At 30.5% G+C, this 26970-nt stretch overlaps 3 protein-coding genes across 3 annotated transcripts; 1 reads left to right on the forward strand and 2 right to left on the reverse strand.

Annotated features, from left to right (window-relative positions):
- Positions 1-8742: 8742 nt before the first annotated feature.
- On the reverse strand, positions 8743-9744 carry LOC129972054 (histone-lysine N-methyltransferase PRDM9-like). The gene has a single exon (XM_056086035.1). The coding sequence runs from the start codon at positions 9742-9744 to the stop codon at positions 8743-8745; it is 1002 nt and encodes a 333-aa protein (XP_055942010.1).
- A 59-nt stretch (positions 9745-9803) lies between these two features.
- On the forward strand, positions 9804-12573 carry LOC129972056 (uncharacterized). Its single transcript, XM_056086036.1, has 3 exons — positions 9804-9812; positions 11310-11927; positions 12553-12573. Exons 1-3 carry the CDS (start codon positions 9804-9806, stop codon positions 12571-12573), a joined length of 648 nt encoding a protein of 215 aa, XP_055942011.1.
- Positions 12574-13151: 578 nt separating this feature from the next.
- Positions 13152-13841, reverse strand: LOC129972057 (zinc finger protein 880-like). The gene has a single exon (XM_056086037.1). It carries the CDS (start codon positions 13839-13841, stop codon positions 13152-13154), a length of 690 nt encoding a protein of 229 aa, XP_055942012.1.
- Positions 13842-26970: the final 13129 nt, after the last annotated feature.

Here is a 26970-nt window from a genome sequence, read left to right on the forward strand (position 1 = left end):
ATGTTCCACATCTTTTGACCATTGTTCGAAATTAAAAGGTCCATTCAAAATAAACCATTTTTAAGCACTTAAAAAAGTGTAAAGAAACACGGAGGACACCCTTGTTACTAATTCTACACACTCAACATGATGACAAGTACTGAAAATTAATTTCTTTAGACAGAATAAATTGATATCAATAAGGGAATAAATATTCTTATATAAATACAAATTTTGTCTGAAATACAAATATGATGCAACATATTTTCAAAGAAAAAGAGATCTGGAATTCATTACATGAAAATAAAATCATAATGTAAATTGCATTTTAATTCTAATTCTGTGGTACTCGAATCCATCCTCAGACGCTGGATCTGTTAAATACCGTAGCATCCATGTCGACTGAATTTCGACAATCTATTTTTTTTTTTTTTCATTTTATGTAATTGTAAGGGAAAACAACAATTTAATGCCCAACAAAATTTAGGTCGATTTTATACCTAATAAAATCTTGAGCCAAAAATTTAGTATTTACCACATTTATCTTTAATTATAAAATTTAGGCTTCTGCACATTATCTATTGGATACAAAATCGGATTATAATTTTTAGTGCACGATTTTTAGTAAGATTTTTAAAAAATTGAACTAATCTGAAAATATAAAATAAACGAAATATCAAGGTATCCAAATAAATGCAACTTATATGGATTAACGCCTTTTAAATTTCATAAATGCTTTGAAATATAAAGAATTAGGAGAATAAAGAAACAAATTCTATATTAAGTAATAATCCTCAATTTTGTTCAAATACTCTTCAAGAAATAGCTCAGAATTTTCAAGTGAAGCCACCCTTCATTGCAAGCGTATTGAATGTAAATAAATGATAGCCTAATGGAAGTTTAAACAAGAATTTAATAACGAATATAGGATTAGGTATTAGCATAGAAAATATGTGTACATGCACATAACAACTGTATATTTACTTAAATCTAAAAGTTCTGCACAAGTCTTCGTTTGGAATATTTTGTTTTTTTTTTATATAATGGCACTTGTCATAGGCAAGCTTACTGACTTTAGTAGAAATCATTGATTTTAAGCCAAGGGCATGTCTCTTGCTTTTCAGTAGCGCCATCTAGCACTAAGAGTACGACTTAGCTACACACACACACATCACAATCCTTTTAAAGGGGCAGACTTCATTCATGCATTTCATTCACAGATCGTAATTTAGACCTAAATCAGAGAACGATCACCCCTTATCCTGTACCCCCAGTGGTATTATTCTCGACATGGAGAACTTTGTTACCACGACAGATTTATATGCGCGCCAACCACAACACACGCGGGGAGTCTTTGGCCGGCCGGGTTCGAACTCGCAACCCAAGGTACGCGAGCCCAAGCCTTACCAACCAGGCTATCGCGGACATTTTATTTAATATTTGTTGGAGGAGGTATGTCGTTCAAATATCTAATATTCAGTTTTACATCAAGACAAGACAAAAAAGGCATATTATAAAAATGTGTGAATTGTGTTTATAGTAAATTTATCTCGGATGTGACAAAATTAAATTAGCTTTTATTCCTTTTGTGAGCAACATTGAATACTGATTTTTTTCAATGTTTCTTCCTTTCAATTCGAAATGAATGCTTCCTTTTGTAAGAAATGTGATATTTTTCTTTATAACTAAGCAATGCATCTGCAATTTATTTCCAAGCATGGAATAATGAGTTTCAAACTCATGCACCATAAGCCCCCAAAATCACCGTCGGCTTTCAGAAAAGAAAAGAAGAAAAAAAAATCAATTTCACCATACATTTATTTACTATTTTTGCCGATCAATTCCTTCTTTTACTCTTTTCACCAGTGTACATAGCTCATGTAACAATTTGCACTCGGAAAAGTATTTCGATGCGTAAATATTCATCTAATACAAATAAATGTTAATTACTGTAAAAAATAAATATATATAATTGTTTGAATTTGAATTCCTCCGTTGAATTAATTTGCTCCTTCTTACTATTCTGCAAGTATTTTTAGCAATCAAAATTACATAAATATAGCGTCAAAATGGTGCACCGTCTTGAATTTTGAGTCAGAGTCACCATCCGAGTGCAAATGGATAAAGTCTGAATAGCTAATTTCAACCTCTTATTATCTTCAGCCTGTTCATTTAAGGAGTCATTTGTTTTCTTTTACCTGTCAATATTTCTTATATAAGCTGTTTATTTTCTTTCATCATATCAAATTGTTTCTGAATGCAGACGAATTTTCAAGCAATGTATTCTGTATGGAAAAATAAGACACCAACATTGATCAGTTCTCATTTTTCGAAATTTCACTTATCATTGAAAAGAAATAAAAAACATTGCGATTGAATTTTGTAAATATTCTTATTTTTCTTTAGGAAATAAGGAACTGAAAAATAACCGGATCGAAACATCCGGGGATCTGAAAGAGGAGCATGCTTCACCTGAAATGAGTTCCGTAAATTCAAGTTACAGCGACGAAATGACTACCAGTGAGGAAGAAGAATCTGTTCCATGAAAGATGTCATTGTCGTTGCAGGACTTTCAGGAATAAGTTGGCGTAAGAAAAAATGGATTTGCGATATTTGTTCTAAAGAGTTTAAATGTGAATGTAGTCTTCAAAAACATTATCGAAAACACACTGGGGAAAAATCTTTCGAGTGCAGATTTTGTCAAAAATTATTTTCATTGAAGATAATCTCAAAACACAAATCAAGATGCACACTGGCGAAAAGCCCTATGTGTGTTATATGTGTCAGAAAGCTTTTTTCCAAAATAATGCCCTTACAAATCATATTCGGAGTCACACAAAAGAAAGACCTTATAAATGTTTAGTTTATGAGAAGACTTTCAAAAGCAGCAGCCATCCCAATTTGGCATCAAAGGACAAAACATAAATGAAATCATTCAGGAATAAGACAACTAATTCTTTTTCTGTAGTATGAAATTATTTCATTTTTCTAATTGGAATTTGTATTTATTCCAAATGGAAATTCATTTTTATTATGAAAGACTAAATTCTCAGAGGATTTCTTTTCTTTATACATTGAAAATCGCATTTTGCCAGAGATATGTAATGCGTTTTATGAATGTTTTAATAAATATTAATAAAATTTATATTACTTTTAGAATTAAATATCTCTTTGATACTTTTTTCTTTTTTAATAAAAACTTTGAAGTCATTTTCTTTTCAGTAAACAATTTTATAAAATGGAAAGATAAGAATGTGGTGATCGGAGAGATTTTCAATTAATGAAAAAATACCAAAAATAATTTTTCGGTTTGAAACTTCTGAAAATATTGAAGCACAAAAAATTATATTTGCAGCATCTCAAAAGTCAAAGTATTATCTTTTCTTCAATAACGCTTGCCGCATCAAATAAAATATAAGTATTTAATCAACCCTTCAAAGATATTTTATTGTTTCTTGAATTCTCTTTAATTCTAATCTAAATCGTACATTAGAAAAGCATTCGTAAATAGAAATTTAGTAAACAAAGTTATTTCTAATCATCATAAATGTAAGACTATGACAACCATTTCCTAGATTTAACTAAAGCTTCCATGCATTTTTGATTTGCATCTTTTAATCAGACTATCGTCTGATTATCTGTCAGACGAAATGCTTTTCTATTATCTCTTCATCAGTGAAGGGATCTTCTAATTAAATAGAATCAACAGACGGAAGACAAATGACGTCAGTAGTAATCATCATGTGTGGGTCATTATAATCAAATGATTACATAATTTCAAGCTGATAATATCATTGCAGCTTTAATCTCTACCTATTCAGTACAATAAGGCTTTCCTTATGGAATTCTGCTGTGCATGTCTTAGTTTAAAATGAATTACATCAATGATTTTTTTTAAAGTATCCTTTTTATCGTATCATATCTAAAATTAATTTATTGTTCTTTATTATGCAAACTAAAATCTGGCAAAAAATTTATTTCAAATTAAATCTGATGAAGAAAATATCACAGCTCAATCCATAAATTATTGAAATGTGTCGCAATTTTATAATTTATAGAAATCACATGTTTAAAAATTATATTTGGAATGTGGTATTATTACTTCCAGGTTTTATATTGCATTGAAGCACATTACGGCTCATTAAAAAATGCATTTTCCCTAATCTAAAGGACTCCTGATTGTGTTAGGATCCAGTCTTTATAGTTTACCTTGGAAATTTTACCTTCGTGTCTAAGCCAGAAGATCTCCCTGAGAATTTGTCATGTTTTCTTCCAGTCTCTCTCTTTCTACTAACAGTTTTTTAAATGTGTGTAGGGGATGGGGGTGGGAGGGAGAGGATGTTAGATAAATAGATACCAAATATGGCGCCTATATAATTTGGAAGACGGGAAAGTGCGCCTCGTATTGATTGTCTCAAAATTTAAATAAAAATTAAGCGACATTCTTGAGATCTTTTTTCCTTCGATTACTTCAAAACTATTATAAGAAACAAAGATTTTTACATCTTTTAAATTTTTAATTGCCTTTTTCAAGATCTAAATTATTAAAGTTGCTTTTTCCATTATTTTCTACAATACATTACATCACCGATTACATTTCAAACCGTTTTCATTGTTCCTTCAATTATTTAAATCGTGATTTTCTTCCTTTGTTGGAAATTAAAATAGATGGCTTCTATTTAATATTTCTCACGAAGACGAAGAAGAAGAAGAAGATTGGAAATTCACAAGACTTTTCTTCAATGTGAGTCCGTAAATGTACCATAAGATTGCAATGTTGAGAATTACTTTTGTTATACACATCACACATAAAAAGTTTATCCCTCCTGTTTGACCGATAATGATGGATGAAATTTTCTTTCGGAGCAAATTCTTTTCCTCATATATCGCACACACACACACACACAAAAAAAGAGCTGCTTGCCAATGTGTATTCTGTGATTCCTGAAGTGACTTATTTTTGAGTAAATTACTTTTTACCGCACATTCACTGCACACAGTGTGTTCGATTATGATTGTCGAGATCAATTTTTTTCTATTGAAATATTTATCAAAATAATAACAAGTTTATTTTGATTTTATACGATGAATTTTGGAAAGTCTAACATCATTAACATTATTTAAGTTAACTGTAAATAGAATCAATGACATTGGCAGCTTTGTTCTCATCCTAATTTTGAAAAAAATTGAATTTAATCAGATAAAACTGCTAATTATCCTGACGCATCAATACATCTGGAAGGGCGCCTCAAAACTGAGAATGAGAAGCTCCCGGTCAGGTGGCTGGTTCTCGCTATTTTGTCGGGTACACGAAAAGGTGGGGGGGGGTCTAGCTCCTCCCATCTATGGCGGGACATACTGCCTTAGAGAAGCGTTAAACCGTGGCCGGAGTTGAACCTTAGGACTCAACCACAGTTCCCGCCAGTGTTGCTGTAACGGTGGCCCGGTCATTATGTTTTAGTTTTTTTTATCTGTGTGCCTTCGGGGGGTGTCGGGGCGTCAGTGTTCGTACATAAAATCTTTTGCAAGTCTTCCTGACGCATTAATTATGTCTTTACCTGGTTCTATACTGTCTGATGGGAAAAATAATTAATTTTGTAATTTCAGGAAAATTTTTATTTAAATATATTTTTAGGAATACAGGAATACTTTTTTGTCTGGTGGGTAGCTAGAATGTATAACTAAACACGGAATTACACAATTATTTTTATTTCAATATACTTTTTGAGTTTTACTCTCTCTAGGGCATTCATACGAAGCATTTTATCAATAATAAAAGACTGCCAGTTGCTCTTTAGAAGCGATATTTCACTATCATCCATGCATTTTGTTTAGATCGGGCTTTAATCGTCCAAATATATTGAATGAAATTCAAACATAATGTATCATGGGTATTCATACGTTGCGCATTCTTACAAGTCTTTTGAAAAAAAAAATGTCGTATCTTTTAGTACTTTCTTCTCGAAGTGCATAAGTGAGACTCATTCATTACTATCAACTATCGGCAAACTGATTGGCTCGCAGTTTGTTTTTTTTAATTGGAAAATGTGTTTCCGTAATCGTCATTAGAATTTTCCCTTAATCTTTCTATTACATCAAAATGCATTTTATAATTTTTGAATGGTTCTCCTCAATAGAGTAGTGAATACAGATATCCATTCTTCTTGGAATAAACACAGGAGTGAATCTCGCCTCAATTCAATATACTATCGTATGACTGACACAGAAATCAGGCTGTTAATTTTTCGTCTTATCAAAAATATTCAGTAATTATCAATAAAAAGAAATCAAGGCTTTAATTTCTTCTAGCAGTATATTATCACAGACGTACAGTTTTGAATAATTATAAAAATTAAAATTCTTGATACATTTAAATTGTATTTAATCAATGAAAGAATTTTAAATGAAAATTACATTGAAAAAAGTGCTAAAGAATATTTCTTAAAATGAATCCCTGTTATTAGATTCTAAGATAATAACCGACATCTAAAGTTTAACACAAGCCTTTGATTTATGTAATTTTCTGTAAAGCTTTCTATATTTTCTTTAATTTGCAAATGTATTTGTCCGAGTACAAAAAGTAAGTATTAAAAAAATTTGTTAGTTAAATAGATTCTGTTTAGAAAACACGGGATACGAAATATACTTGATCCAAATTCGTTGTTTGGCTTCTGTCTTGATAATCAGTTTCAAAAATTAAATAAAAAAAGTCTTAATAGAAGAAGTTTACCTTTCTTCGTTTTCTTTTATAACAAGATGTAAAAAATAGGAATAGATCTCTGTGATATAAAAAATATTTTTGCCTATACAAAAAAATTTCTATACTTTTTCAACAATCGTAAATTTAAACTGAAAAAATATATTTTTAAATAGATCAAATTAATGTTAATTATTTATTATAGCAGATTTTATTTCAGGTTCAAATTACAATTCTATGGATGCAAAATTCTCTACACTTTATCGCAAGAAGTTTGATTCGAAGGAATGTCGAAGAATTATCTCGTCGATTCAAGGAGAGTACATTTAAGGTAAAATAACTCTGATAGTAAATCGAACAAAATATAGAAATTCAAATTTATTTCGGTACGACAACAACAACAAAAAAAAAACCGCGCAAATTGCATGCATCATATACATGGTCACAACAGCACCGTTCAATGCAATTTAGTTGGAAGAACTAAGACACAGAAGAGAAAAGGACACAGTTTGACATTTAACCGGATTCTGCTAAAAAAAATTCTTAAATAATTTTATAATTGAATGAAATTAGAAAGCATCATATTTTACACATAAAACATTATCTAAAAAATTAATGCTTATATTTTATATTCGGACAGGAAAAGTTCTAACAAATAATTTTCGCTTTTAACATTCATCAATTTTTTTTAGAAACCAGATCCCTCACAAATGCTGCAAAAACACGAATCCAATACATGTAGCTTAAATATTAAACATTTTCTTGTCCAGCGTTCAATTTGCCTCTAAAAGATGCTATATCAATAATTCGCTGGTCGAATCAAAGCTGTGCTTAAAATATTTGCAACTTAATAACATAAAATCCAGTAAATTCATGTCCAAGAAAATTATTCAAAGACTTGATTATCCATTATCTTATAGGAGAAAAGATTGAAGAACAAATTCTTCAAAGCATCAACACAAAACAAGATGAGATTTATTACAAGAAAGGGTCAACAGTATTAAAAATGTGTATATTTAAATTATTTTTAACCTTCGCATGATCCAAAATGAAATGTTAATTTTAAATACAAAAATATTCAAAACTTTTAATAAAAGAATTTTTTGCATTGGAAATGTGTTGCCAAAATGACGTTTGTTTTTTAATTAATTAAACTGTTACCAAACATTTTTCAAAAACACAGTATGGACCTGAAAATTCCCAGCATTAAAAATGTACATTATACTAAATTGAAAATTTTATTTATCCTGCATGTGTCAACTCGCACGTTTATCTTAAGTACTAAAAAACATTACACAAATTATTGGAAAAAATTGATACTCAATTTATTTGTTTCATAGAAAATGACTACAAATAATTTTTTAGAAATGAAAAAAATATATATATCGCAGAAACATTGAAATCTTAGGTCTAGTATAAAAACATTTTTAAACTTTTTACAAAAATGCATTAAATGTGTCTTGTACAACACGCTCTTCAATATATGAAGAAAGTACTCCTTGCGAAATTCGTCATTAATATTTTTAAAAAAATACGTTTAATCTATATTTTCCAAATATCTCTATTTCCCAAATATTTTGAAAAACTAGAAATAAAGCAGTAAATAACATTGCATTTGGAAATATTAATATTGAGTGAAAACCAAAACAAGTAATAATAACAGTCTTCTTTGAAGAGAGGAGAACATGCATTTTTAATATAAATTGGTAAAAAAATTTATCAAGATTAAAAGAAATATAAGTAATATTAATACACTTACTTATAAATGCAATTGAACTGAAAGTATATTTTCATTGTCAATTATTAATAAAATACAAGTAGCTTATGGGATTGATATCAGGAAATATACTTCGTCAAAGTAATAAGATTCATACAGTAATTTTAAAATTAAAATTTAACAATTTTGACTTAAAATGGCTCCCATTCGTTAAAAAAAGTTAAATAATTTCATATAAGGAAATAATATTTATTTCTGTAATTTGATCATTTCATTTCGCTCGTGCTTTCTTATACGCTGCCTATTGCAATCGCTGCTATTTGTGAATGCCATTCCATAAATTGGACATTTATAAGGTTTTTCTCCAGTGTTGAGATCTTACATGATTCTTGAGATGAGCCTTTTGAGCAAAACCTTTATTACAGAAATCGCACACGAAAGGTCTTTCACCTGTGTGGGTTCTATAATGTCTGTTGTGGTTTCCTATATGGGAAAATTTTCTTCCGCATACATCACAAACATAAGGTGTTTCGCCAGTATGCGTTCTGTAATGTTGGTCACGATTTGATTTCTTAGAGAATTGTTTATTACATATAACGCATATAAAATGCCTGTCGTCAGTGTGTGTTCGATAATTAGTTTTAGGAGTATCTTTCTTAATGAAGATCTGCGGAAATTTCTTCTTACCAGAACAGAATCCGGAAGGACCAGCCACAGCATGGTCATCCTCCTTGGTAGAGATGGGTTTCTTCAAGTCGGGTTCAATTTTCTTCTTATTACTGTAACCTTTAGTAGTGTGCATTCCAGGTGAAATATGTTCATCAATTACATCCTCCGACACTTGCACTTTGCCATTTTTCGGCTCGTTACATCCTGGTGGCAGATCAAAATTCGCAGTCGATTCCGCAGTTCTGGAAATATTGTTATTATCTGAAAAAGAATTTCGGATAACACATTCTAAATAATCCATAAAATTCTTTTTATCTTTATTCAAAGACCGAGATTTGCTATCTTCAAGAGACATTTTGCATTCGTCATCAGTTGTTGCATAGATCTGGTCTGATACATCTGATCCTCTTTGATTTTCAATGTCAGTACCACTTGATCCGGAAAATGTGGTTTCAAAATCATTCATAAGATATTTAGACCTTTCATTTTCGTTTGGTAAATTTCCTGAACTGTCATTCAAAGTTAAAGGAAATTTGGCATAGTTGTATTTTGAATTCCTTTCATTTGATTCGTTAGGCTGCTGTAATGAGTTTTCATAGTCTTCGATCATATAAGTGTAACAAGGATGATTATCGTTGTATGTCACCATTCTGCGACAATAAGGACACAAGTACGGAGCCATTAAGTTTTCTGTTTAATAGAAATTCTGACCATTCAAAAATTCATAATAAATAGTTTATAATGAGAAAAGTAATCAAGATTTCAATTTCTTTCAGGAGTCTAATGCAATTGGGATTGCAGCTGAGTAAGTGTATTCTGGGGAAACAGCTACGATTTAAATGATAGAATCGATGAAAAATTCTAATTGATTCGTTTCATAAATAACATAATAGAGCCTTCTTTCCGAAATTCTAGAATTGTATTCGATTGTAATAAACGGTATTCGAAAACAAAACCGTGTTTTCTGCATAAAATGGAAAACAGTAAAGTTCCTCCAATTTATATAAAAATGTGTTCTCTGCTTTTATTTAATTGCAATTTCAACAAACAAGACTTTTTTAAGTGCAATTAGAATCTTTCAAATTTCTTTAAAAATATGACATGAAATTATCAAATTCCAAATATCTATTCCTGACATCCAAAATCATTTTACAAAAGCGGGATTGGTCTTTTCGAAATCTTCATGCATATTCTATATTGAAGGTGTGATTGTGGAGTAGAGTAAATCTCAGATACTTTGCACTTCATTGAGGAATAATAGTTACGAAATATTGAATTTTTCCGTTTATTTGTCACTTTTACTGGATCTTGCTAAGAAATATGTATTTTGGATGATTTTTGTAATATAAATTTAACAAAGTATTATAATTTCACAGTTATAAATCGCATATAGAATTTCATTTATTAAGTCTTTGCCTTGATGAGTTATTACACCTTTATGCATGCAGAAATAGAAACAGACAGACTATCAAATATTTGACAAGTTTGATTCAAAATTTCCTAAGACTCCTTATTTTATATGCTATAATCATTGCATCACATTTTATATGCCTTTCGTTTTGTTTTCAGTATTCATCGAGTTCGTGTGTGCTCGAATAACAAGACAGACAGACTTGCTGTTAATGGATGTCGTTCAAGAAATGAACAGCTTTTGTCAATCTCAATAAATAATAAATTTGTTATCCTGTTGTAAAAAAATTCCTGTGTTGATATTATGGCTCAAATTTATCAATTGAAATTGAGTGAATATATTGTATAATTTATTTCTGTTTAGCTTTATTGTGCATCGCTTAACTATTATTATATTGTACCATCTCTGTATAACTATAATTGTTTTGTATCTTTTATTAACCATTTTAAATAAAGTAAATTATTTTTGTGTTGTACCTTTTGTGTAACTATTAATGTTGTATTGTTAGGGTTTTGTTTCTATTGCTGTTATGTTTGTATAACAATTTCTAGAAGCACCTGTGGCATTTTATATTGATGTGGGTTGGGGGCTGTTGTTCTACTTGGGACATTAAATGCATTTTTCTAAAGGTTTTTGAAATTTAGGTCGGTTTCGTATTTTCGATATCGACGTCACTTGTGTCCTTCATAACTTCAACGGATGTTCATACTAAACGAACAGTTCTATCCACAATAGCCAAGTTGTTTGACCCTCTGGGCCTCCTTGGTCCTGTGATTTCACTAGCGAAAATCTTTCTACAAAAATTGTGGCTTCTGAATCTTCAATGGGATGATCAGCTTCCCCCTGAAATTCATAGTGAATGGGAGAAGTTTTCAAACGAGTTACAGTGCATTAACAACATCAAGGTGAGCAGATGTATTCTTCCATTTTCCGACGTCGAAGCTATAGAACTTCATGGGTTCAGCGAAGCTTCTGAAGCTGCCTTTGGAGCTGTTGTGTACTGCAAATCCCAAACACCTGCTGGTGAGGTTTTTGTCAAGATGGTGGCCAGTAAATCCAGAGTGGCTCCACTGAAGAAGCTCACAATCCCGAGGTTGGAGCTCTGCGCTGCTGTGCTGCTGGTGAAATTGATGCAGCGTATCCAGTCGGCTCTTCGACTGAAAGTGTCCAATACCTATTACTGGAGCGATAGTATGATTGTGCTGTCATGGATTAAAAAAGAGACGTCCCAGTTTAAAACCTTCGTGGCAAACCGTGTAGCCACACTTCAAGACCTTTCGTGTCAGGATCAGTGGAGACATGTTTCATCAGGTGATAATCCAGCTAATCTTATCAGTCGTGGTGTAAATCCGTCCAAAATGCTCAAGAGTAACTTGTGGTGGGAAGGGCCTGCCTTTCTAAAAGACAGTGAGTATCCGTGCAGAGAAATCTCTGACACTGTGATAAAGGACGATGTAGACTGTGAACTCAAAAAAAAAATTGACTGTGAAAGTGTTTTAGTTACTACATTGAACAATTCATGTGTTACTGATATTCTTAATTGTAGTAATAGTTATACTAAAATATTGCATGTAATAAGTTATGTTTTCAGATTTCTCCACAACTTGAGAAGTCCAACTGAAAGGAGACTGGGTCCCTTGACAACAGAGGAAATTAGGAAGGCTGAAACCTTCATAATAAAGGAAATCCAGAGTAGGGAATTTTCAGAAGAGTTAAGGTGTTTAAATAAAAATAAACCTGTTCTTGGCAAAAGTATGTCATCAGATGAAAGATTTAATATTATTATGGATTGATGAAAATTGTACCTTTCGATTCTGTTTCACCATTATGGTAATGTGATAGAACTGCTGTTTTATAGAAATTATTCTGTTACAGCAATTTTGTGAAATTTTTATATATTAACTGTTAAACTGCTTCATAGTATTGCATAAGAAATTGTGATTTAAATTAATGTAGCTATTTATATCAAACTCATGTGAAAATTGAATATGAGATTAATATCTGTTAGTAATATATAGAAAAATATATTTATTTTGTTATGCATATTACTTACTTTATTAAATATTTTTTATTCTCTAGCTTTATCCAAGTGGAAGGTAGAAAAAGATAATGTAAAAATCAATGAGTTAGTGCTTCTTAAAGATGAAAACCTACCCCTCAAAATTGGGCATTAGGTAGAATAATTGAATGTTATCTGGGTGAAGATAAAAGGGTCAGAGTTGTAAAAGTTAAAACTCAATCTGGAGTTTATAAAAGACCCATTTCAAAAATTTGTATTTTACCTATTGATGTGTAATCTTATATTAGTGTTCTTTATTGTGTGATTAATGTTATTACCATGTAATGTGTAGTGTTTAAAATCTGGATTTTGTGTGTTTTTATTCAGCATTGTGCATTGAATTGTGATATTTCATAGTTTTTCCTTGTGTGTGTGTGTGTTGACAACATTATGTCAAGGCGGGCGGTATGTTCCGACCTGTCACTGTGCTGCCCTCTTGCGGCAAAGGGAAAAACACTTCAGTGTATCGTGTAGCGTTAGCAAGTGTGTGTGCGGTAGCAGGGCAGCTCCTGCTAAGCAATGATGATCAGAATAAAAGGAAAAAGAGTCCAAATTTATTCTTGTGTTGTGATTTTTTAATAATGTGAGAGCTATCGACATAAATTTAGTGCTTGTGTAATCAACAAGTATAAGGTTTTTCGCCAGTGTTCATTTTGTAATGTGCGTCGAGATTTACTTTCTGAGAGAATTGTTTATTACATACATAGCACTTGAAGGGTTTGTTGCCAGTGTGGGTTCGATAATGTCTGTAGAGATTATATTTATAATTGAATTCCTTAGAACATAAACTGCAAGAAAATTTCTTCTCATGAGGACTCAATCCCGAAGGTCCAGCCACGGCATTGTCATCTTCCTTGAAAGGGATAGGGTCCTTCACGTATGTAGTCATTTTCTTGTTCTTATTGTGACCTTGAGAGTGCACTTCCAGTAATGTATGTTCATTAGTCTCACCCTCTGACACTTGCCTCTTGCCATTTTCCAGCTCTTCACTTAATGATGGGAGATCAGGATTCGCAATCAAATTTGCTGTTCCAGAAATTTTTTTACAATCTGAAATTGCTTTGTTGATAACACATTCTAGAGAGTATATGAAATTATTTTTATCGTTCTTTAAAGATTGCCATTTGCTATTTTCAAGTCGCATTTGACTTTCTACATCAGCTGTTGCACGAATCTGCTTTGAAAAACCATCCGATTCTACTGGCTCTTGTGGTGAATACCTGTAGTCAAATCTCTTGTGAAAGTAGCGAGTGTGATCCTCATCTCGTGTCACTATATTTCCGTAACGTTTGCAACGGTATTGATCCATTAATTTTCAATTTAGATAAAATACTGCCTGATCAAAAATATATAATAAACTGTCATTGAAGAGAGGAAACTGGGATTTCTGTTTCTTTAGTAGTTTCATAATGTAGGCGTTGTGATGAGTTTTTATACTTACCAGCTCTTTCTACAGTTGAAGTAGATTCAAAACTTGAATAAATAATGAATTGATCGTTTATTAAGTAACATGCTAGAGTCTTTAGTCCTGAATTTAAATTCTGTGTTCGATTTTAATAAAGAACACGAAACCTGATATTTCAAATCAATCTTATCTTTACGTAATTATCTATTTTATTATTTGAATTACTTTTATCTGGAAATCAATTAAGTTAAAATAAAAAATATGATTTAAAAAGTCCCGTATTAGAGCATAGTTACTGTAGAGGGCATGTTTGATGGAAGACTTTTTAATCTGAACCCTGAAGTTGATTCGAATTTCTGACTGTGAATGTATTGTCATTATTCCTTTGGACATTCAAAAGTCCTATGATGTGTAAGTATGTGACAGAAGATATGAACAAGATCAAAATAAAAGGATAAGATTTCAAAATTGAAATATACATATCTATGAAATAAGAATTTACATTTCAGTACATTTTATTAAAAATTCTTTCTATGATTATATTCTCTCCGTTGACCATATAGCTATGAACTGCTTTCAATTTCAATGACATTCAGTAAAAAATATTTAAATTAATATTTTACAATACGATCAAATTAGGATTGTTCTAACTCTGCTCCTCGTGACCCACAAGAAACGATTCCATTGTCTTTGTATTTTGTGCCGATAAAAATATTTTCTATGCATGTTTATGATTATTTAATTTATATCGGTTTCGGTAATCACACTGCATATGAAGAATTATTTTTGAAGACGACTGAGAAGAAATATAATATCAGTAAAATGAAATCTGGAATGAATTCCTCCAACCATTTCATCTTTATCCCATTGGACGCTTCTATTTCAAATATTAAGCAATCGAAAATTTTTTTAATCATTATAAGTCAGTTCCACGCCTTTTGAGCATCTTTCAAAATTAAGAGGACCATTCAATACAGATTTCTTTAAGATATAATTTTTTTTTAAACGAGCATAACCTTGTTATTTATTTTACATAATCACCATACTGTTAAATGATGAAAATTAATTTCTTCTCAAAGAATACTTAATTTAGTATAATAAAGACATAAATATTCTTAAATGAATGCAATTTTTTTCCGGAAACAAAGGATATTCAACGTATATTTTTAAAGGAGATTTTTTATTTATTACATGAAAATAAAATCATAATTTATATTGTTTCGTCCGCTTCAAAATTCTTCAAAAAAAGGATAAAAGTTAAAATTTTCCGAAATAATTTTTCAGATTCCAAGTGAAGTTTTTTTTAGTTCTGTAGTATTTCATCCCTAGCGCTAAAGCTTTATCCATTAAATACTTCAAAATCCACTCAACAATATAAACTAAATTTCTAAGAAATATTTTTTTTTATTTCAAGTAAATGTAGTAGAAAGTAATACTTTAATATTCATCTAAATTTAAAACTGTTTTATAACTAATGAAACAGTTCATCTATAACTAATCATCTCTTCGAATGTATAGGATTCAAATTCGGGTTAAAGTTTTTTTGTGATATCCGTAAGAGTATAAAAGAATGAAAAAGTCTAAAAAAATATGAAATAAACGAAGTATTAAGGTTTAAAAATAAATGATGCTTAAAGGACTAACCCGCTTTTGAATGCTTTAGATGTTTAGAATTATAATGAGGCAATCAGATGAATCAATAAACAAATTCGATAATAAGTAATAATATTCCGATGTGTTAAAAAACAGCACAGTATTCTTCTGTTGAACACACCATTCATTGCAAGCATAATGAATATATGTGAATGAAGCTTCGTGGAAATTTTAACAAAAATTTAACAGAACAACTGTAAAGTTCTTTAAATCTGAAAGTTCTGTAGATGCTGTAGTTTCGAATTTTTTTTTTTTTCATCATATATAAGAAGTGAATAAGTCAAATAAATATCTAACTATAATTTTCTTATGAAAAAAAATTTAAAAAAACCGCCAGCATATTTTTCAAAATTGTCGATCTTGTTTATATTACATTTTTCATGAATGTCACAAATTTAAACACCGTTTATTATTTTTGTCATCAATATAGAATACTGATTTCATTTGTTTCTTTTTTATTTCATTTCAAATCAATGTTTACTTTTATAAGAAAAATGTTCCTTGATTTTTTTTTATAATTAAACAATGCATATGCAATTTATTTTATATCTCAGAATAATATCTTTCAAAAGCTTGCATCAGAAGCCCCAAAAATCTATATATGCTTTTATGAAGAATAGATTTTATTTTAATCTTACGTTTTTTTTTTACATATGTATTAGAGATTCGATTTTAATGTTTTGCTGTGTTCCGAATCATGTGTATATTTCCAGCAATGATAAAGGAGACGATGGAATTAAAATTAGTGTTTATCAGGCTGCAATTGGAGGAGTGCAACACCGATTACACACACACACAAATATATACATATAATTGACTTTTAACACAAATTATTGCCATTCTAAAAAAATATGTTTGATATATTATGAATTACAGCACATAATCATTACACATGCTTAAGGAATTAAGGAATATTGAACATAAATGCAAATTCATTCTGAAGGTAAAATTAGGATTTGATAGTTGTATAGCTACAGATCTTTTCGATTTATATTGTTAATTTTAGAATTATTTGACCAAATTTAAAATAAAGTGAAATCTATCAACCAACTTCATATGTAGATTTACCTTTTAATTAACACTTGTTTTTCCCAGAGATCAAAAGCTCAAAAGTACAGAAATATATTACATGTGTTTCACTATTCTTAGGACAAAGAATCAAGCGTTTTCACTCTTTAGATGATTGCACAAGTCTATAATTATTTATTTCTGAAGCCAAATTATTTAATCATTCCTTTCCAGTTAAATTGAATACATGATATGGCAAGTTCTCCTCTGGCGATTGTCTCTGAATCTATTCACATGATGTTTAATTTCGAAAATATGATTTCAAAGGTTCAGACGATTGTATTAAGGCTGTCATTTTCTTTATCAAAAAGCTTGTTTAATAATTAAGCCTTTTTTTTTTGTTCACGCGCGCGCGCGCGCGCGCGCGCGTGTGTGTGTGTGTGTGTGTGTGTGTGTGTGTGTGTGTGTGTGTGTGTGAGTACGCGAATGTGTATTCAATTGTTGTAAGATGCAACGAGCACATAGAATAATTTGGATGGCATGAATTTCGCATCGCTATTTATTTAATCTTTCTTTAATTTTATTTAAACCTAGCGACTGCAACAGATTAAAGGCTTCAGTGTCCTTAAAAAATAAGAAAAAATTAATGTGTCCTGAAATAAAGAAGCTTAAGAGAGTGCTGGTGTAAACGTTCTGATTTTTGCGAAACTAGGTGGTAATGCGGAGTCAGAGGCTTTTGAAAAAAGTCTCGAATATGAACTTAACTAATTGCATTTATTTTCATATCAATAATGTAATTGTATTTAATGAAGGAATTCTAAAATAAACGTTTTTATGCACAATTTTTTATAATTAAATATTTCCGGGAGGGGTTAATTCCAAAATATAAGACTTTTCTAAACCACTAATGTGTCATTATCAAACTCCGTACTAATGGAATATAATCTGCATTTGGGTCTTCTTGAATCAGTGAAGACAAAAGCTTAGTTTTAAACAGAGATTGAAATAATGCCGAATAATTTGCATAAACAAATATACAACGAAACCAAATTATCTAGAATAAGATCATTCATCCAAGTTTCTTCTGAAGGTTCATATAACAATCTGTCGAGAATTCAACATTATTAACATAATAAAGGGATTACTTTATTGTGATATTTATAATGTTAACAGTGAATTATTGAATCAAATGTAAAATCTTTAGGTTCGAATATTCCCTTTTATGGGCTATGAATTGGCATTCGTAGTTTTTAATAACAGCTGGCTTTCTTCCGTTTTCGGATAATGAGGGAAAAAAAACGATTCCAGCTATTAATTTATGCTGAAATTGAATTATTGACGTAAGGAATCAAACCATATTTTACATCATGCTATATAAATGGAAAATTTGAATTCCGGAAAGTAATCAATAAATTCTATTCTCATCCAAAATCAGATTATTATTTTATATTATTTTTAAATCCAAAATAATTTTTATCAATAGACAAATTAATTGTTATTTAAAATATTTAGTATCATCAAAATGTATCTGAATTTAATAACTTTATTTATACAAAATATTAACGTATAATCAAAGTAAGTGTCGCAAATTATATATAAAATCTACAGCATTCTATATTATTCAATCAGTATTCTTATCCATTGTGTGGCAATAACATTTTTGTTTCGATTTAATTCAAAATCATAAAAAAAAACAATTCCATTTTATTGATTTCGTATTCAACTCAAAATCGGTACAATCTCTTTTTTCCCTTAAATTTCAATTCTAATTGTTTGAAGAATCACAAACATGTGTAATATGCATTAGGTTATGAAACATTTGATTCCTAAAACCTGTATCCAGGCATAACTAGGCTGTATTTATCAATACAAATCTTTCTATATTATCAAACTTGCCGCCTTTGTCGTCCAGCCGGTTCACCAATCTTAATTCTTCCTAAAATTTTCAATTAAATATTTTATGTAATGTCATTTAATAACTTCTTCAACAAAATATCTTTAAGCTTCAAATTTTGATTGTCATAAATTAACTCGTACTATTATAAAAGCCTTATGTAGAGCTGGTTGTGTGTATTTAAGCCAAGGAAAGATGCCTTCTTGTCTCTTTTCTTATTTATTTTGCACACACACACATATAACAACACATGGACGATGACTTCACATATATAAGGTAACACATAATACTATATACAATTAAAGTAGAAATTGCCGCTAACAAAGAGCGAACGAATACTTCTTTTTGCCGCTAACAAAAGAGCGAGCGGTGCCTACTTGCACCAGTTTCACACCAACTCTCAGGGTCAAGTGTTTTCAAAAACAGCTTAAGTGCGCTTCCCCCACATTCCATTCCAAACATACACATGGGTTAGCGCATACTGCGCCATCTATGTTCAGTATTAATCTTTACTGTATGAATACATATACAAAGAAACAAAAATACAAATAAAGTAATTAAATAAAAACAAAATATTATAAATAATAAAATCACATAAACATACTCCCACCCATCAAGAAGTCATTCTTGATGCACAGGTAAAATACACAGTTTAACTATAGGCCTTTTAAAGAGCCCTTTCAAAGTTTTTAATGTTACTACTCTTATGGCCCCATCCTTACCAGGATGTATAGCTACAACCTTACCAAGAGGCCATGTTGCTGGGGTAATATTGTCTTCTTTAATAATTGCAATATCACCGATTTTAATGTGTGGATAACAATTTTTTCCATTTTCTCCTGTTTTGTTTTGACATATTACTTCAAAATCTACAACATACAACACAATTTAATACACATTTTCTAACTATTCTTTTAACATTTAATACCCAAAATGTTTGGCGTAAAATACCCATTAACAAATTACCACATGCATGCAAATTTAAAATATTAAAATATTGTACAATCAGAATACTTAATTTATGCTGGTTAGGTATGATAGGATGTTTTGCATTATACTGCAAAGATGCATTTTGAAGACGCCCTACCACTCTGAGCTACCCGTCCTTATCAATGAATGGACAAAGTGCTGATAGTGGGCTTTTCTTTGGCGTTGGTTGGTTTGACCTTATACAATTGATTTCAGCATCAAAAAATACAGTTTGAACATATTTTACAATAATATTACGAGCAAAAATTCTTTCCTTTGAAGTTATAGGTTCAATTATACCTGTAGAATTATTAACTTTACCAGTTTTACAATTATTTATAAATCTAATACAAAAACATAATACATTAATTAACTCAGTATATGACGAGTATTTTTCAATTAATGAATCTATTAAGTCATTTTTCAAAATTGCAGCAAATACACATGCAGTTTTTTTCTTTTCCTTAAGGACAGAGTCATTGGTTTTGAATACTGGTTGCTTTGGCCAGTCAGCCTCTGATGATGTTAGGAAAGTAGGGCCCTCCCACCATAGACGACAGTCTGGCAGATCCTTAGGAGACAAACCTCTGGATCCTATATCTGCTGGATTTTCCTTTGACGGCACATACCTCCATCTATTTTGAGGGATGAGGTCCAAGATCTCTGAAGTCCTGTTGGCAACAAAGGGCTTCCAATTTCGAGGAGGTGAAGACAACCAGGAAAGAACAACTTGAGAATCTGTCCAAGCATATATATTAATAACATGATCATTAAAAGTTTTAATTAGAACAGATAATAATCGGGCTAACAGGAGAGCTCCATTTAACTCCAGCCGTGGAATGGATACAGGCTTTAGCGGAGCTACCTTGCTTTTAGCTGCTAAAATAGTGACTTTAGTAACACCATTATCAGCTCTTTGAACCGCATAAATTACACAGGCATATGCTGATTCCGATGCATCCGAAAATCCATGAAGAGTAATTTCCCTTTCTGTAGTTAGAAGCCATCTCGGAATAGAAATGTGACATATTTGCTGAAATTCCTTTTTGAATTTACGCCACTTAACTGCAAAATGTTCCGGTAAGGCACTGTCCCAATCAAGTTTCAGCAACTGCTGATAAAAGATTTTTATTAATATTGTGCAGGGTGAAAGAAAACCCAAAGGATCAAATAGCCTTGCTGATTGTGACAGAAAAGATCTTTTGGTGATTTCATTCTCAAAATTGAAGTCAATTTTAAAAACAAAGCAATCAGTAGAAGAGTTCCAAATAAGTCCCAGAGTTTTAGAACAGTTTTCGGGATGAATTTCCACATTAGATTCATTAGCACTCAGGCATTCAGCTAAATTATTTAAGACATGTGGAGAATTAGAACGCCACTTTCTTAAGTGAAATCCTCGGACATCTAGAATTTCCGACAATTTTTGAATTAACGCGATTGCTTCTTCATTAGATTTTGCTCCAGCCATCAAGTCATCCATATAAAAGGAATTTTGAATTATTTTAGATATTTCAGGATTTATAATTTGAGAATCCAAGCCTATTTGATGTAAACATCTAGTAGCTAAAAATGGAGCGGATGAAGTTCCATAAGTTACAGTAGAAAGTTTGTATTCCTTAATAGTGGAATCAGGTGAATTTCTCCACACTATTTTTTGCAAATTTTGATCTTCTGAATCAATTAAAATGTGTCTATACATTTGCTTTATATCGGAAGTGAAAGCAACTTTATTTAGTCTGAATCTGACAAGAATAGTAAATATATCTGGTTGCAATAATTTTCCTACCCCCAACATTGAATTCAACGAATTAAAGTTAGGCGGTTTCCAGGATCCATCAAACACAACTCGAAATTTGGTTGTAATGCTGTCTTTCTTTTGCACAGCATGATGAGGAAGAAAGTAATCCGGTTTAGAAAAATCAAAATCTTTATTAGGTGACATATGCCCCAATTCTTCATATTCTCTCATAAAACTCTTGTATTCCATTTCAAATTCTGAGTCAAACAAATTTCTTTTCCATAGCTAGAAGCCTAGAAATAGCCATTCCCTTTGTATCTCCTAACTGATTAATGTCCTTATAAACAGGTAATCTTACAACAAATCGACCCTGATCATTTATTCTGTAAGTCGATTTAAAATGATTTTCACAAAATTCTTCTTCATCTGACATAAGAAACTTTTTATTCGGCAACTCTTCCATTTGCCAAAACTTTTGCAAAACAGAATCAATGTTACAATCACTTTCAACGGAAATCAGATGCGATAGTGTGTACGATGATGAAATAGAATCTCTTCGAATCTGACCTGCGACAACCCATCCAAATATTGTGCTTTGCGCAATTGGTTGTCCTTCAGACCCACTAATTTTTCCATTACGAAGGATTGAGAAAAAGCAATCAGAACCTAAAATTATATCACATACTGATGGCCTTGAAAAATCTTCATCTGATAGAGGGATCCCCTTCAAATAATCTAACTCTTTAATGTTAATATTCTCAACTGGGATTTGAGAAGTAACCTTATTTAAAATAAAAGCATTAACTGTCAAACATTCTTCACTAAATCTTGACCCAATTTTTAAATTAACTGAGCCACGTGTGGTTCCTGCTTGAACCCCACTTATCCCACTTAGAGACACTCTAGCATTCTTTCTTTTTAGTCCTAAAATATTTATTACATTTTCACTGACAAAACTGGACTCCGAACCACTATCTAGTAAAGCTCTGAATAAGAAAGAATCACCCCCACTATTATACAGTAAAACCTTTGCCGTGGGGAGGAAGGTTATAAATTTGGAGTTGTTTAGACATGTGCTAGAACTAACAGGCCTTTGAGGTTCCACTGATTTATTGCGTTGCGTTTCTCCCCCTTGGCGGATGTCGTCTTCGGAGGGGTGTTTTGGGGTTTGATCGTTAGGTTCGGGTTCGGATTCTGAAACACGTGCACTATTTACTACCCTTTTAACATCTTCATGCAAGAGTGAATTATGGTTTCCTTTACATATGGTACACTTTAAATGGCAATTAGTGCAATCCTTAATTTTATGAGAATTCAAACATAAAAAGCAAAGATAGTTTCGCTTTACAAAATTCTTCCGAGCATTCAAATCCATATTTCTAAATTTAATACACTTAAACAATTTATGCATTCCCGAACATTTCAAACAATTTTTATTACTTTTATTTCTTTGAATATTTTCACATGCAACAAAATTAGACTTAGTAGGAATTTTAGCATCAGATTCATTATAAACCATTAATTCAAGAGATGAACATCTGGTATTTAAAAATTTCAAGAATTCTTCCCACGTAGGAAATTCTATTTCTGACGTTTTCACTGACCAAAGTCTTCTTGTTTCAGGATCTAATTTTTGCAATAACAAATTAATCAGCCATGGATCTCTGCTAGATGCCTCTTCTCCTAAAGATTTTAACCCTCTCAAAACCTCATCACTCGTGTCAACTATATTTCGCAAATTCGTTGAATTGGCTTGAGAGATGCCTTTTTGTTCTAAAAATGTTTTGATTAATGCATTAATTATTTTCTTCTTCTTATCATACCTGTTCATTAATTTTCCCCATGCTTCTTCATAGGAATCATTGGACAACGGTATGTGCTTAATTAAAGAAGCGGGTTCATCAGACAACAAACCCTTTAAATACTGAAATTTTTGGCTATTGCTTAGTGAAAGCTGCGAATGAACTGTGGATACAAATAAATCTTTAAAGTTCATCCAATCTTCAAATTTACCAGAAAACACTGGAATAGTAAGTTTCGGTAAACGAAAATTCGAAATAGATTGCACTGAAGAATTTTGTGTTTGAGCAGAAGTAAATTGAGATCTATTAAAGACATCAATTTTATTTTGAAACTTTAATTTCAAGGAAAAATATCTATTTTCGAATTCCTCTATTTCAGAATCCTCAATAGTTAATTCTGAATCTAATTTTTCGAATTCTTTCAAAAGTTCTTCTAACCTCTGCAAACGAATCACTACTTCATTTTTTGATTCTAATTCATCTGCAGAATGTTCTAATCTAGTTAAGGAGGCCTTAACCTTGCCTCTTGTGACTTTAATTTGCGTTATGTGTTCCTTATATCTTTTCGGATGGTCCATGTTGAAAAGAAATTATATAACAAATCGTTTGCGAAACGGAGCCGAAACTAAAGCAAATTATGTTCGCTCGCAATTCGAGAACTTCTTATTAACTCTTCAGATGTTCTTCTCTTTAAAAACATCAAACTAATAATCAATAATAATAAGAAACAAATGAAAGAAACTGATCTGTTTCTCATGCTGACATCTCGTCGGTGCCTCCAATTTTTTGTAGATGGTTGTGTGTATTTAAGCCAAGGAAAGATGCCTTCTTGTCTCTTTTCTTATTTATTTTGCACACACACACATATAACAACACATGGACGATGACTTCACATATATAAGGTAACACATAATACTATATACAATTAAAGTAGAAATTGCCGCTAACAAAGAGCGAACGAATACTTCTTTTTGCCGCTAACAAAAGAGCGAGCGGTGCCTACTTGCACCAGTTTCACACCAACTCTCAGGGTCAAGTGTTTTCAAAAACAGCTTAAGTGCGCTTCCCCCACATTCCATTCCAAACATACACATGGGTTAGCGCATACTGCGCCATCTATGTTCAGTATTAATCTTTACTGTATGAATACATATACAAAGAAACAAAAATACAAATAAAGTAATTAAATAAAAACAAAATATTATAAATAATAAAATCACATAAACACCTTATGCTATGATGTGTTAGAACAATCGACATTTTTATAATCTAAGCCAGTATCTCTTGAGAAACTCTGGGAGATAATTGTCTTCTATGAGACAATCGATGAAGTGATCTAAAATCACCTGTTTTTGTAGAAAAGGGATATTGAAATTTTCATAAATTGGTCAAGTTCAGTAATTGATTTAGTTTATTGAAGTGCAACTCTTATTATTTAAAATTTTAGTGTCGCAAGAATATTTTGTTAAATACGATTCACTGAGCAGAGGATATATGCAAAAATTTAAAATTCGTAATTCATCATCATTTATTTAGTCCATTTACATAAAATATAATTATTTATTACATTAACCATTTGTTAGCAGGTGTATGTCTATTACTGAGGGTTTACAAATTAGCTTTTGGGCTCCGATTAGCATATATGTACATATTAAACCATATTTTCCGTTAAATAAAATCTGTTTAATTCAATTAGTAATAGAGGTATTGCAAAGATCATAGAAAAATATTCCTTACATTTACTTTTCAAAAAAATATCGTGCTTCATATTTATTTCATTTCATACAGACACGTGCTGAAAATTATATTTTTATATGTTTAATTTGCAATAATAGTTGATTTATTTTTTTAAATTTGAGTTATTGTCAATATGTTGGCAACGCGTTGACATTTTTTTTTTTCTCTCATTCACGTGCAACGTGCTCGTGCAGCCTAAATTTTATTTTATTTAGTGCAAAATAAAATGTTGAAAAACTTGATTAAATTAATTATTTAATAATTAAAAATAGATATTTCATTTTTTGGTTAAACTATTCGTATATTTGAAAAGATTATTTTTGAACTTCAATATGATGTAAAAATTAATTTTTTGCTGTAATATTTTCGAAAGTTAAAGAGGAAAAAACGCCAAAATTTCTCTTAATTTTTAATTAATTAAAATTTTCAAAACGTTTCACTATTCATATTTTTTTATCCTTCAATGTATATATATTCCAAGTGTGAAAGCTCTAAAACATATGGACTGGTTTGTGGAGGACCAACACATACAGAAACACACGCGCGCGATTATCCGATTATCAACCTTGGAGAAATTCAAAGTCTTGAAATGATATTTTCTTTCAGATGGTGTAAGGAAAGATCTAAAAGCCTATGTTTTTATGTAATAATATTTCATAAACCAGTCAGTTTTAATGATTGATTTAATTGATTGGTGTAACACTTTTTATTTAAAATATTAGTGTCTCACGAATATTTTGTTAAATATGACTTACAGAGCAGAATATGAAAAAAATTTAAAAATCGTCATTCATTAGTGCATTTACTGGCTTAACTTACATAAAATAAAATTATTTACTTCATTTAGACTATTTAACAGTATTAAACAATATATAAAGATTTACAAATTAATCATTGTGGCCGGATTTGAATGGATATCATGTACATATTAAACCATGATTGCCTTAAATAAAGCTGATTTATTGAATTAATAATACATACATTGCAAACGATCACACAAAAATTTGTCTTGCATTTGTTTTTTTAGAAAATATCACATTTCCTATTTATTTCATTTCTTACAGTCACGTGCTGAAAATTATATTTTTTTAGATTTAATTTGCAGTAGTATTTAACTTATTTTTTACTCAAAGCTTTCGTAAATGTGATGGCAACATGTTGATAAAAGCTTTTTTTTGCCATATTTGTGCAGATTCAAGTCATTGAAAATGTAATTCATATTCAATTTACCGAAATTAATACTTTATTGCAAGTTATAAAAAAGAATTTTTTTGAAAAGGAAAAAAAATATAAAGACATTGGAATCTAATATATAATATAGAAATATTTATTAAACTAATTACAAAAATGCATTAAATATCACTTATCGAACATGATTTTAATACATAAAGAAAGGTATTCTTTGTCAAATTCGTTATTAATATTTATAATAAAATTTACATTTTGTGTATATTTTCCATTTGGAAAAATACAAAGTCATTTTTTTTAATTAAACATCAAGTTAAAAAATATAATGCTTACACCAATTCAAAATCACAATGTTGCAGTCGATTATTACAATTATTATTCAAACCCAAACATTTTTGTTGAGTTAAAAGATCATTCCATTACTTAAATCTAGTACTAAATTGGTATTTCAATTTTTGCTTAAATACTCAGGAGAACTGGACTGCTAAAAATGAACATCATTGCATTTGGGAAAGTTTTATTTATGATATAAAGCCAAAATAAGGAAAAATTATTGTCGTATTATTAGGAAGCTGAAATATGTATTTTTGACTTACTAAGGTTTAATGATTAGGAACAAAAACTACGAGAATACATATAAATTAAAAACAATAAACACTTTAATAAAAATTCATTTTAACAGAAAATCATATTTTCATGCTCAATAGTCAATTAAAAATGTAACAGCTAACATGTTTAAAATCTACAAATATGCTTTGTCAAAATAGTAAAATTCCTAAAGAAATTTTAAAAATAAAATTATAACAATTACAATTTTTCAACTCTATAAAGAATTCGAAGTAGTTTCATACTAAAGTAAAAGAATTTATTCTATAATTTGCAAATTAATTTCACTCGTGCTTTCACCGGTGATGCTTTTTGCACTCGCTGCTGCTTGTGAAAGACGTTTCACAAGCTGGGTATTTAAAGCCATTCCTTTATGCAATGTGCATCCTATTTTTATGTTTAATAAGATTACCCTTTTGAGTAAAACCTTTATTACAA

Source organism: Argiope bruennichi, chromosome 6, assembly GCF_947563725.1.
Source record: "Argiope bruennichi chromosome 6, qqArgBrue1.1, whole genome shotgun sequence".
Classification (NCBI taxonomy): Eukaryota; Metazoa; Arthropoda; class Arachnida; order Araneae; family Araneidae; genus Argiope; species Argiope bruennichi.

Excerpts from the sequence above, each read along its gene's own strand:
- LOC129972054 (XM_056086035.1), bottom strand. The coding sequence starts at position 9,744 with ATGGCTCCGTACTTGTGTCCTTATTGTCGCAGAATGGTGACATACAAC.
- LOC129972056 (XM_056086036.1), top strand. Across the intron at positions 11,928-12,552 it reads ACACTGTGATAAAGGACGAT|CTTTATCCAAGTGGAAGGTA; the intron begins GTAGACTGTGAA and ends TTTATTCTCTAG.
- LOC129972057 (XM_056086037.1), bottom strand. The coding sequence starts at position 13,841 with ATGGATCAATACCGTTGCAAACGTTACGGAAATATAGTGACACGAGAT.